Source organism: Lichenostomus cassidix, chromosome 1Aa (genome assembly GCF_008360975.1).
Source record: "Lichenostomus cassidix isolate B80296 chromosome 1Aa, HeHo_3.0, whole genome shotgun sequence".
Taxonomy (NCBI): Eukaryota; Metazoa; Chordata; class Aves; order Passeriformes; family Meliphagidae; genus Lichenostomus; species Lichenostomus cassidix.
Window position 1 is genome coordinate 32996949 of NC_139480.1, and position 13856 is coordinate 33010804.

At 38.7% G+C, this 13856-nt stretch overlaps 1 protein-coding gene across 8 annotated transcripts in view; it reads right to left on the bottom strand.

Annotated features, from left to right (window-relative positions):
- GRIP1 (glutamate receptor interacting protein 1) overlaps window positions 1–13856 on the bottom strand; it is a 314298-nt gene that overhangs the window by 69969 nt on the left and 230473 nt on the right. For all 8 annotated transcript variants that reach the window (XM_085044549.1, XM_085044560.1, XM_085044552.1 and 5 more), the window contains exons 3-7: window positions 9630–9765; window positions 8537–8682; window positions 4872–4955; window positions 3955–4030; window positions 2454–2599 (exon numbers count right to left, since the gene is read on the bottom strand). In XM_085044549.1, the coding sequence (XP_084900675.1) occupies window positions 2454–2599; window positions 3955–4030; window positions 4872–4955; window positions 8537–8682; window positions 9630–9765 (588 nt within the window). The remainder of the gene's footprint in view (window positions 1–2453; window positions 2600–3954; window positions 4031–4871; window positions 4956–8536; window positions 8683–9629; window positions 9766–13856) is intronic.

Consider the following 13856-nt stretch of genomic DNA (forward strand, 5'->3'; position numbering starts at 1 on the left):
TTCATGCTACCAGAAGGTATTTTATGGCTCTTTCTAGTTCTGGCCACATGCAATGTTACTTTACAGGATACAACCATCCGCTAACAGAAGAGAGGGTATTAAAGCAAATAATGCTACAATTATATCTCTAGGAGTAATATATTCCACTGAAAGCTTATACCAGAAGAACCCTACAGAATACCACTATGTAACTGTTGGATTGTTTCTGCCCCCTCCAAGCTGGCTAACCTACTAATCTGTTTTCAAGCATCAGTTATCGATAAATCACCTTACCCATTGCTCTTCCTCTTGTTTTGGCCTATTTTCAAATTCACATGAACTCTTAGATAGCATCCCAAATAGTTAATGGGTAACATAAGGGCTGGGAAACAGTAACATTTCTGTAATTCCTAAATTTCTCTTCATAGCTCATATTCTCCCTTCTGTGTTACTCCCAACTTTGACTTTACTGCTCTTGAGCAAAACTTGGAGAAGATTCAAATCAGCAAAGGTTCCTAGGCCAGGGTTCAGTGGATTAGGATGAATGATTTTCAGCTTTTCCACCACAGTCACAATGTAACTGCACAAGAGAGCTTCCCACCAAAATATTCAGTTCACACCACTGCTAAAATACTATGCAGGGCAGGCAAATCAGAAAAAAATCAAAACCTACTGAAGGCTAGGTAAAATCTAAGAAAATCACAATGCATTAGAAAGATAGTACTGGTTCCCTCCTTATTTCTTCTTACAGACTCTGCTGGACCACGAGTCCATACATTTCCCAGTGTTTGATTCCCTTTTCCTTTTTTCTTTTTGTCCTTCATCTGACTCCACAAGTCTCAGGTTCTTCTACCTCCATTAATTTCTGTTGGATAAAACTTTCATTGCCAGAATGCAGGAATGATAAATCCAGATTTGGTACTGAAAACAAAAGAGAGTTTTTTCGGAGAGAAAATGACCTGAGGAGACTGACTGGTGCTGCCTTTACAGACACAAGCCTGAAATTTCCAACAAAGTTCTGTATCCTCCTGAACTGAGCTCTATCCAGATAACACTGAAAAGAAGGCCCCTGCCTTGAACAAGCTGCAATTTAGAACACAACAGAGATTTTCATCATGTGGTCTTCTCCTCACATAAACCTGCAAAGATTTCTAAAAGATCTTCTGTGAAATGGAGGCTGACTCTCCCCCTGGGGTATACAAGAGACTGAGGATGGGAGTTTTCTCTGAAATGAAAGTTTGCTGGGAACTTTGTCTAAAGCCACGGGTTCGTTTTTCAATGAGATCTCACTTTTAGAAAAATAATATTGTTTTAACTGTGATGATAGACAGGGTTTGGTCATCCATCCATCCATCCATCCATCCATCCATCCATCCATCCATCTTTCGAAGAAAAAGAAGAAACAAATGAAAACACCTAAATTCTAGTTCTCATCAGGAACTAGAGCTCATCTGAGCTTCTCCACCTTTCTGGACATGAACTTGCACAACTGTCCATCAGGCCTGCCAGACACTACACAACCCTGCCACTTCAATTCTTGACAGTTAAATAAACAGAGACATGTATTGCAATAAGAAAAAAAATCTGTGTCTCAGAGAAGAATAAAGAAGGCTGTTCCAGAATAAACAAATATCTGACATTATTCTTTTCAGTATTAATCTTTTCCAAGGCTTTGAAGTTTGACAGTGCTATTTCACAAATCCCTAGGAGGCTGCTTTACTGCTAGGCTAGAAACCTGACTGTGGAATGAGGAGAAAAAGAAGCGAAAAATCCCCAAACAGACAAGAAATATTTCAGTCTGACTGGTGAGTATTTACATTTCTGGCTGCCATGAATTTTCTGTATCTCGAAAAAATCGAGGGGATATGACAATTTCCAAAACAAATAGAAACAACTCAATCCAAAAATATCTGATTAAAAATCATCTGGTCTACCTGACTTCCAAAAAAACCTTCCATATTTTCAGTGAGTTCAATCAAAGTTTGTATAACACGCAAGCTCATTTTTCATGCCATGATTTGCCACCTCTGTATTTCTTAATAAATTTTCTCTTCCCTATTCTTTTCTCTATGGCAGTCTTGTGACTTTTTAATTATTTCTTGGCCAACTAGCAGCACTGGCAAAAGGCAAAAGAATTCTTGTTAGATCAAGTATTCCCCTCTTTCATGTGACACAGAAATGCTTACACTTCATTAACCTTTATTATAAACTAGTCACTGGAAAAGTTACTTTGCTAGAATCCACACTATGGTCTCAGTCTACAAACCACAAAATGTCAGAATGCTAAATTACAGTAAAATACTGCTCACCTCCTTATGAACCCAAGATTAATGATACGATGCAGAAGGGAATAGCAGTGCTACTAGGAGCGTAACAGGTCACAATCACTTCTAAAATAGCTCATCAAGAACAGGGAACAAAACATTACAGATGGCTCCCAGTATTACAGCCCCACTTCCCATCCCACAACCTACCCATCACTGAGACATCATATTCCACCAGCAGAGTCGCCTCCTGCCCGCATTGTTTGAGAATACTCATGGCTTCAGCATGTGTTGTTCCCAACAGTCGGATCCCATCAACACTCAGCAGCCTGTCCCCAGGTTTGATTGTGCCCTCTCTGAAGGGAGAATAAAGGAATGCTCTTTGTTAGTCTCAGATAAATTGGTTTGGAGATAATACCATTTTTATGCAAAGCCATTCTCTTGCACCCTCCCTGACATCCATCCCTCTTGCCTTAACACTTAACATTTACTTTGACAGTGAGAATGATCAGAGGGCACAGTGGAAAGGAAATTGCTTTAATTGGAAAGTCAGTGACTGGAAAACAGCTTACCACACAGTGAAATAATCAAGTCATGTTAAATTGCAACTAAGTATAGCTTCTGCTCAACATATGCTTTCTTTCTGCCTTGTCCACACAACTCTTTTTTCATACATACATAAACACATCCTCCTCCAATATTTTCTTAAAAATAAACATGAGGTGCAAACACATGGGTGCAGAAACAGATTGCAAAATATGAATGTCCATTTACTGATTTTCTTTAAAAGTATCTTTTACTTGCATAAGTCCATTTTTCTTTTCTTCCTACCTAGAAGTAATTCAGCTCTATATCTAAAACATCGTCTCCTAGGCATGTCTCATAATCTATTCAGAATTGTAATAGAAAATTAAATACTAATATTGTCAGCTTAAGAATCATGGAGAAAAACAAGGAAACCAGGGGACGAGGTTGAGAAGAAAGTGAGGGAACAAAAGAAATGCTCTCTTGAAACATCTTCCTCTCAGTTAAGGTTTCAAAAATGTCAAAAATAACAGTAGAGGCTACAGACATCAATCTGCTTTAAAGAAACTGCCCTTTGAGTTTCTTTAATGGTTTAAGGACACAAATGTCATTTTTGAAAATACAGTTTGTACATAAAAATAAACTAAATATTCTTTCTTTATATAAATACCAAATGGTATTATACACAAATATGACCAAAACATGAATCTGTACTCAGAAGTTTGTCTAGGTAAAGTTATGTGTGACTTCACATGCAGATATTTACAAACATCTTAACAGAATAATATAACACTCAAACACGTGACAGTATTATTCTGAACCACAAGAGGAAAAGATTGTGTTTTTAGAGTATAAAAAGAATAATTAAGAACTACACCAGTTGGCTGAAGAATGCAAAAAAAAATGGCCTCTGACTTACTGAAGGAATTCATTCTAATTATTTTAGGTGCAAGATTCTAAATTTAAGTTCACACACACCATAACACACCGAGCCTCTGTGGTTGCTCATTACTATTGCTGCAGTTGTTATTATTATTTCTATTACAACAGTTAAAGACAAAGCCATGGATTTCAAAGGACTGTATTTAAATACATCTATTTCCCTCAAAATCTTAACTTCTGTCCCAAATAATTCACCTTTCTCCATTTCTCTTTCACATGAACTCCAGAGAAAGATGAATTGTACCTGTCAGCAGGCCCTCCAGGTCTGACACATGTTATTACAACAGGACGAGATTTATTTCTGTCATCGTGTGCTCCACCTGGAAAGGAAAAAGTGAGAGAAAGTACACCTTCATTTTATGCTTTTTATGAAAGCTCATTTCCAAAAGGCAACCCCACATCTTGCAGCATACACCTTTACAGACGGGCTAAAAAGAAAAAAAATGGCCAAGGCATTAATACGACACACCACTGAATTTGACCTTAAATAAAATCAACTTACTCTATGTATAGATGAATCTTTAAAACCATTTCCATGGAGGAATTCTTAATAAATGTATATTTTTTTCTTCGAACTTTTAGTCTGAAAATGTGATCTCTGAAAATCTGTTCTGCAATGTTTGCAGCATAGAGAAGAAAAAAGCATCTATATGTATACTCAGAATAATGAGTGACCACTAAGAAATTTATGTATTAAACAAAGAAGAGGATATCCCTGAAGAAAGAAATAATTCCTCATTGGATTATATTAATTAGCAGCTGCATGCTTTCTTCCATTCTCCAAGTCAGTGCTAAGTTTTAGTTGTATAATTCAGACTATCAGCAGGATTAATCCATTTTCATGCCTAATATATACAAATGATATATGTAAATCTTCTTTTAGAATTATGATCTTCCTGCTGATTTCAGTGGTAGCAGAATCTGGTCTTACGTGACCAGAGTTTGTCATGTTTTCTTGGCACAGTTGATTACTTAAGGTTCTTCCATAAACAAAAATTAGAGCAGCTCATAAATGCAATACATGAGGGTATGGAAAATGTAATACATTGATTTTTACAAACAGTAAACCATAAATCTTGACATATTTTGGAGTGCTATAAAAACTTACCATTTATTTTTAAATGAGAGAATACAGAGAGTTCAAATTCAACAATAACTCACCTCTTATTACAAATCCAAAAGTGTTCCCCTCTTTATGTAAAGTAACTTCCACAGTTCTAAAAATGAGACCAGACCCTTGTACAGCTAAAGAAAAAAAAAAAAAAGAAAAAGAACCCAAACTTTAATTGTTATTATTTTTCTAATCATACACACAGATTTACACCTTTTCCAATTTAAGATAGATGTTGGGTCATGCAATTCAAAAGACTCAATTCCAGAACAGTCATACTGAAGACCTGTAATTAAATACAACTTATCCTCTTTTGGAGAGAATTTTGGGCCAGATATTTTTCAGTGACAATGGTTTGGGAAAAAACACATAGATGCATATAACAGGTGAGGAATTTGAGTATTACTGTTTAAGTTATGGCATAATTTTACTTTTCTTATAGTTACAGAAGAATGCTAGAAAATAAGTAAGTAAGACAGTAAGAAAAGATGACAAATGAAAGTCTTAAGACTACCTATTGAACTTGTTTAGCTATGAAAACATTCACTTTTGTCTCTTAGAGAGAGGACAATCAAGATTTTTTGGGGTGTTTCTCTGGTCTCAGTTAACTATACTAAGATGCATAATGCATTTTGTTATAATGAGGATTTTTTTTTCTTTTTTGAAATGTAGAATGCTCCCTCACAATTGATGAGCTAGTAAAAAAAGTTCTTTGGTTTCTAGTTGAGTCAGTATTTTCTCTGTAAGTACTAGAGGAGTGGTGTACAGCTGGACTAGGGGGTGAGAAGTCTAATGCACAGACCAATGCATTTGGGTGTGATAATCCACTTTACAGAATTTGAAATCACTGCTGTTAAGGGACCAGCAGAGAGTTTGCTATTAGCTTTTACAGGAAAAAATTTGGCAGGGTCTAAGAACTCTTTTCCAATGGGAAAAGGACACTGTGCAAAATCACACGCACTCATACTTTCTACCTTCCAGTCAAATACTGCAATCAGCACAAGCACACATGAAGTTAAAAAGAAAAATCAAAACCAAACCAACCCAACCCAGCTCTATAAAATACATGCTCAATGAGCAGCAGAACTAATGAAAACTTGTGTCATTTAATGTTCCTGGCTGCAATAACCAGAGTTTCCCTGTCAGGATACCCTGAGGGGGCAATGGATGCCACAGGCTACTCTGCACGTGCTGCCAGTCATGAAAGGCGCCAGGAAGAGCAGAGCCCCTGTCGCTGTTGAGCAGCTAGCAGAGTAATGAAGGCACCAGTTCTCAGTGGCAAGAAGGAATGACCTTTATTGTTTTGATTTCATCATATATATAGAGTTTTCAAAAGTCACCCAGATTGGTTGGTCAGAAGCCTTCCCCCAGGCCTGATTGGCCAGGCTTGCACTGTCCAAGTTCTGAGACACTATTCCAATAACATCCAAACTTTATCTTTATTTATAAAACACAAGAAAAATTCTCATGGGAAAAACCTGTGCTAGCCACAAGCCCCCTCAGCATTCTCTGCCTCTCTCTCTCTCTCTCTCTCTCTCTGAGGATGCCCCTGCTCACAACTCACTCAAGGGTTTATTTCCAGGAGGTGTACAGTAATGTACTTTTTGGGGAGTTTTTCAATCCCTACTAAAAAAGTAACTGCAGAGAACCAGGAGAACCACCCAGTGAAATGGCATAAATCTCATTTCCTTAGGAGGCCAGGTGAAAGAAGGCCCTCCAGAGCACTGCTCTGTGCTGCGGTAATTCCTGCTACAGCTTGAAGATCAGGACTGTGTTATTGAGTCCATATGGTTGTTTCATTTTCAGTTACCAACATTTTACTGACTAAAAAAAATTAATTACGAGGAGAGGACAACTGTTGCCTTCATTCCTATTGGCAGAAAATGACCTTGAGTGTCACTCATTTGTTTGGTGTGCCTGTAACCTCCACTGGGGACAGGAGAAACCTGTACTTCAGCAGTGAGAATGGCAGCAGTGCCCTTCCACTTGGGAACAGCCCCTCAGGAGGCTGTCCTTCTACCCCAGCCTCAGCTTGCTGTGGGAAAGAACTCCTTAACCCCTACCAGCAGCAAAAGGCAGGCGTGAGACAGGCACTGCTCACCTTCCAGTTTTAAACACTGAGGTGCTTGTGCTGCAAATAGCAGCTGGATGCTCCAGCTGTGAACACTTCAGACATGGAAGAAAGCACTAGGGAAACTGGGATTATCAGTGCTCAGCCAAATTTAATCCATCATTATTAAACAATTGACATTTCCTGGCTCCGAAATTATTACAGTCCTCTCTCTGAGGGAGCAAGCATGGGAACAGTAGAATTTCATTATGTCTGGGGCCGGGAAGGAAGTGCCAGGACTTCTCCACCTGACTTACTGGAAAACTTTTGTGTATAACAAAAGCAGTGTGTCTAGTTGGATCACTAGAAGTTTATGGAAACAACTGGGTTGCTAATTATCTCCAACTTCATTATCTATGCTTGTATGAAGAGGTTGGAAAATCCAAGGCCTTACAGAAAAAGGTACAAATGCTGCTGTAATGTAGCATGTCAAAATCCAGTCTCAGTGGGCAAGAGTGGCACATATGCTAAAAGAGAATGAAAACAAAAGAAAGCCCAGCTGAATAAATGCAAAACAAATAATGCTGGTAAAACAATTACATCTGCAGCAAAGTAACTCTGAACTTAGCTGATTCATTAATTCAGATACTGTGCTTCAGAACGTGAAGTTCCCTTACCCCAAGCAAACACTAATCAACAGAGGATATTTCAAAATTTTTAAGGTGCTTGTCAGGAGGTCCTAAAAACAACCAAATATGTAATTAGACTAACCCTCCAGCTGCTAGAAAGCAGTGGGGAATTTCATCAGCCTCTGAGCATCAAGGACAGTGATGGATTTTTTGGATTCTGTTGCAAGGAAACTCTATTTGAGGAGGTAAGAGCTTCCCTGTTGGCACCAGAGATTTTTCTGGCCAAACACGAAACATTTTCTCCCCTCCAGTGAGCAGTATGGATGCACACACACTCTTTCAAGGGTGTGCCTGGTGCAGCCCCTTGGTGCCAGGCAGCCACCTGACGCTCTTTCACTTTAGGTCCCAGGTTTCCAACTCGCTGTTTCTCTGGCTTTCACTTTACACCTCACAAGACTCAATTTCCACTGATTTTCTCCTACACAGTGTTACAAACACAAGCATATAAAAAGAGAGCAAAAGATAAGCAAGAAAATTATTCCATAGCACTCTGTAACTTTGGTGTGAGCATAAACTTGTATTTTGAAGAAAATCCTGCTCAGTGAGAAGCCCTTGTTTCAGTCACACAGTTCTTGCAAGTTCATGTATCCTCATAGCCCACCCCACTGTGTCTTCTCTAGAAATGAAATTTTGCCGAAAAGTGGTGCCAGAAAAGATTGGGAAAGTCCCAAAGGATGTTGATTATCTGGGAGAGAGGGATGGTGTTGCAAGTAGAGAGAAGGAAGGAAAAAGCAGAGGCAGAACTACCAAATGCTCACAGGTCTCAGAGGATCTTACGGTAAAAAGAAGAGTTTTCTTGCCCTGGAATCTACTGAATTTAATTTCCAGCATTCAAAATTGCAAAGAAGTGAACTAAAACACCCAGAAAATTAAAAAACAACCAGTACTAAAATGACTATCACCAACTATGCCCATCTCACTGCTGACAATGTCTGCTATTCTGCACAGGCTCTCAGTTTGCTCTGCAATTCCTTACCGACTGGAGGCAGCTCGTACTCCACTTCCAACACAACCCTTTCGCCAACATTCTTGAGCAGGCTGATGATCTCATCATGGCGAAATTTGGTCAGGTTGATTCCATTCACAGATTTGATGTAGTCCCCTACATCCAGCTGGTCACTCCTAGGGAGAAGTACATATTCCTTTTGTGAAAGACAGATCTGCTGGACCAAACTAAATCCTTTAAATTACTGTTTAGCTATTTTAGGAAATACTTTTTCCATTAATCTAGATTAAAATGAGTTGATCTTTCTAACAGAAAGTGGCATGTTAAGATCTTAATCTACTCCAGCTTGTTAAATATTAAAAGAACATTGTTGCATTATTCATTCCTGAGGTACAAAACCAGCTCTACAATAAAGGAGCTGGATGATTTGACTGGTTTGGCCATAGGACCCAGGAAGTAATTTTCTTCACATCCCCATCTTTCTCTCTCTGATTCGGAAATGTCCAAAACAACTTTTTTGGGTTTTTTTGGACATTGGTTGCCTTCACAGCTAACATCACATCAACAGGAGATGTGCCACAGCCCAAAAGCAGATGTGCTGCTCAGTTACTTGGGATGATTCAGCTCAACCTTTATCTTTTGACTTGTGTCACTCATGATTAACAGCCTTTTTCTTCTCATTGCAGTAGTATCAAGGTACCTATGACTTTAGAGTCTTTTTAATTGCAAAGCCAGTTGATGAAGAGTTAAAAAAAAATTATGGTAGCACTATCATTAGTTTTTCCACTCTGTTTTTTTCCCCCTCAGTATGTTATGCTACTTCTCCCAAATTTTTGTTCAAAGACAAAAAAAAAAAAAAAGAAATAGAACATATAAAATTTAGAATAAATCTCCATCTTATTACAACTTTCAAACATCTCATTGGTATTTCTAGTTTTTATCAAAGTAGCCTTGAGTGAAAAGAAGGACCAGCTGTTGCCATTTCCCTCTGCGGCTCTCAAGTGTGATGGGCTGCCATTATAGATGCATCCAGTCACATATTTTTTAGGTGACCTTTCTGATGCAGTACCTTTCTGAAGCAATCACATCTTATCCCGTGTTTTGTTGCTTGAGAGGTAGTTACCTAGCAGCAATTCCTCCTTGGCGAAGGTTAGATACTCTTGGTTTCCCATCCTTGTCGATACCACCCGAAACTGTGAGCCCTAGGGTGGTGCCTTCTTTTTTCATTAATTCAACTATTGTCGAGCCCTTGAATTCCTCTGTTGAAAGAAAATTATTCACATTATTAAAATTTAAGTAATAACACAGATGTTGCCTTTCTAATATGTCATCTACTTCCCAAGAAAATCATTCTGTGTTAATAAGAAATAACATGTACATCTGGAGATTTTTTATGTTACAATTCACAAGTTCTGTCCACAAGGCTCTGCATATAGATAAATCTTGAGCCATATGTTCTGTGTAAGGTTATTAAAAACTACACCAATGTGCTAGTGTACTATACAGAGCTCATAAATATGAAGTCTGGGAACACTTATAACTAAAGGTAGCTGTTTCACATTTTAAAAAAGCTGTCTTTTCTCATTTTCTGCTCTCTCCCTCTGACCTCTGTGTTTTATAATGCACTTCAACTGATTAAATAGAAGGGTAAAAGACACAATGATATATCAGAACTATCATTTTAGGTTCAGGCTCATTTTGAGGCCACTAGCAGATGTCAGTGTTAAAAGAAACAACTGAACATAACAAGAATCCAGACAGAGATACATCAGATTTTAACAGTTTTATTCCTTACTCTTGTGCAAATACAGCTCCACTGTAACTCTCTGCAATCTCTGCAGAACAGGTATAAAGTAAGTGAAGGGCTTTCATAGTCATAAAGTGTATATAAAATTTCCCTTACATACTAAGACATCCTCTTGTGCATTTCTCCATTTTTGGAAAATGGTAAATTAATTCCACATACATCAAAAAAGGCAGGTCACATGCAACAAAAAGCCTCAACCTTTCAAAGAGATGTCTTTATTGCACATGGTAATCTACATCTGCACAGTTCCAGCAGGACTGCAACTGTTTGGAAAGCCTCATGTCCACTGTTTCCAGTCAGGGAAGACCTAGTAAAACAACAGCTGCCCAAGTATTCAGGAAAAATACACGAAATCCTAAAGATCCACTAAAATCCTAGAAGGATCATCTGTTTCAGGACCATTGTTTCAGGAGTAATATATAGCTTTTAGGTGAATTGGTAAGATACAAACATCATATATGCACTTTAAACCAACTTTATGTCTGCACTGCACTAGCAAGTTCACTGTGGCAGCATAAGATTTAAAGGTGAAAAGCCACCCAAAACCCAAGCAAGGTCCTTGAATATATTCAAATGCTCCCCAATAAGTCTGGAACCAGCACTATACAAATAGCAACAAGGCTCTATCAAGATCATTCCACATGACTGAGGAGGTGATTTAATACATTTTCACCTTACAGTGAAGAAGGTGCCCTGCCCTGACCAAAAATTGCCAAACCACCACTATTACCTCTGTATTTGAGGAAATGGTGGCAGACTGAGGAAGTCACCCCAAAGAGACTCCAGTCCTGGTGCACAGGCCTGTAATCCTTGGTAGTACTTCCAACAGGATTAACTGCTGAATCTTTTCATGATGTGCTCCTGCTCTTTTCTAGGTGGCTGACAAGCTCTTCTATCTATTCTAGCTGATGATGACCTCACTTCAGTTATTCACATTTTTACCATGATACAGCGTGACGTACATGCTTGGACAGTAATTTTTCTATGCTTACTAAACTTCTACTACAACAGAATTCTGCAATGCATTCAGCAACACAGGTTGTCAAAAGCAGACAGCAGCACAACTAACCAGAGCATTCTCCAACTTGGCTGACACCAAACCACCATTTGGTACCATCTGGAAGCTGTTGATCTTCCATAATGTTTGCTCACATCTGGCCTTTTTGACAGTTGAGAAAGAACAGATGTGATTACCTGCTTCTGAACATGTAGACATGTTGCATAGCTGTAGAGATGCTATGGACCAAAATGCTGCTTTCAGTTTTATAAAAACCTGTAAGTATTCATAATGAATACAAGAGTTAGTCACGGTACCTACTGCAACTGAAAACACTGTACATTTTCACCCACGATGCAACCTCAGGTGCTTTGCCAGTGTGTGACACATGTTTATTCAGGGTTTACTCAACCATGAGATCTGGAGTCAAAAGGAAAATTTTCCTCTCTTCCCACCTCCCAAATGGAATCCTTCCTGTGTAATTCTCAGTAGTACAACCTGGCTCTCAGGAACCATCTAAGATTTTTTTAAAACAAATACTTTGCCAAAATGCGTATACAGACATAGGACATAGACAATGTAATGCCTCATCTTTTGTCACTGTATAATGCTGTCATGTGTTCTGATCTTTTACACAGGTTTTGGAGTTTCCAATCCAATGCTGGGAAATAATCTGCTGCCTGAAGTGACATGTGGAACAGATGATCCAAGCAGTATTTTAGACAGGCTAACAATTATACTATTCCCTTCAACTACTGGCATAGAAAGTGATGACCAGGCTCATTCCTTCTCACCATCTATTATGATGAATTTCTGTTTACCTCTGCCAACAGAACAATGACTTCTAGACACTCTTCCTAGGCAGGAGGAAAAGATGCACCAGCACTGTAAGGGAGGGGGGTGTGAAGTGCTCATTGTGCGCTGTCAGGCATGCACACAGCTTCATTAGGTTTGCTGCTCTGAAAGATTTTGTAGCTTTTGTTGTATATAATCATATCGGGAAGAAATTAAACCACCTAAGCTGGTTTTGCTTATAAGAGACTGTTATCCCTGGGAGGGCTCTGAACCAGGCCCATTCGATACCCCCATGATTCTGTTTTTCATCTTTGCTTTCTTAAATCTCACATGATTACTGTTCTTATAATGCTATATATGACATGCTTACTCATCTGCATTGCTTTGGCATTATTATTACAAACTAATCCCACAAGAGTATTATTGAAATTCCCAATATCAGAACAACCCTGGGACTTCATTTCCAATCCAACAAGCAACCACACCTGTGCATGCTATTCCCCAGCTAATGCAAGGTCAGTCTCTATTTCCCAGTTAAGACAATGCTATGTTACAATTTGAGGGTAAAATATCAAACTACTTCATGTATCACCTCACTCATAATTCATTACTTATGCCAACCAGCAAACTCCTAATTAGAAGTCTCTGGAGTCTGTTCTTTCCTGCATGTACTCCCACACTGGTAATAGTATTAGCATAGACAGCATCAGACGGGAAAGAGCAGAAGTTATTTCCAGACTTCTTATGAAATCACATTGGGACTTGCCTTCCCTCAGCCTGTGGAGCCTGTGGAGGGTCTTGGGACTGCCTCAGGACTTCCATTGCTTCCTGCTGCTGCAGGGACAATCCTGGGTACAAGCCACTCTGCAGCTTTTCTGGCATCCACCTAACTCTGGAATGGGGTTCAGGAATCCTGCTGAATCCTGGAGATGGCTTGGCAAGGGGAGCACAAATACACACACTTGTACACACAGGTGGACATAAGATGAAAAAGAAAGGTTTCTGCTCCAAAGAGCTTCCTTCAGATCTCCAGTTCTGTAAGCAGGAGCATACACATCAGCTGAATTCTAAAGAAAACATTACGCTGCTGCTGTTCCCTAAATTCCTGGTCTGGATGCTTCTCTCAGGCTTGCTGGTGCAATATCATGACTGTGTGTGCCTGATGTGGGGTCAGCTGGGACAGTAACAGTATGATCTGCTCTGCAGCCTGGAAGACTACAGGGATACTGAACGGAGTGCAAGAAAGCTTCAAAGAGAAGCAGATGCTCAAATTCAAGACTGGGTAAATTCTACTGTGAGAAGATGAATACATGGAAAAACTTGCAGGTAGGTAAAATTGGAGAACTCCATGACTAATTTTTCTTCAACAAAAATAGCAACATAGTGAAGCTTCTAGTATTTTATACACGATCAGACTTTTTGTGGTTTTCTAATTTTTGATGTACGTAAATAATATCTTTCAATGAATAAATAGCATGGAAAATAAATTCCCATGAGACATAAGAACCTGGAACATATTTGCTTCTTCAAAAAGAAAATTGAATACTAGATGACAGAACAGACTTTTTTCACAGAAAAACATTTGAAAGCTGAAAGAATTTTGAACTTTTAGTCAAAAGTTTTATCATTTATTTTCTATATTGCTACAATTTTATCTTAATGTACATAATTAACTAATGTTTGCCTTCAAAAATGTTTGCCTTCATTTCAGATATTGAGTGCCTTCTGTGAAAGTTTCATTTTAAAACCCA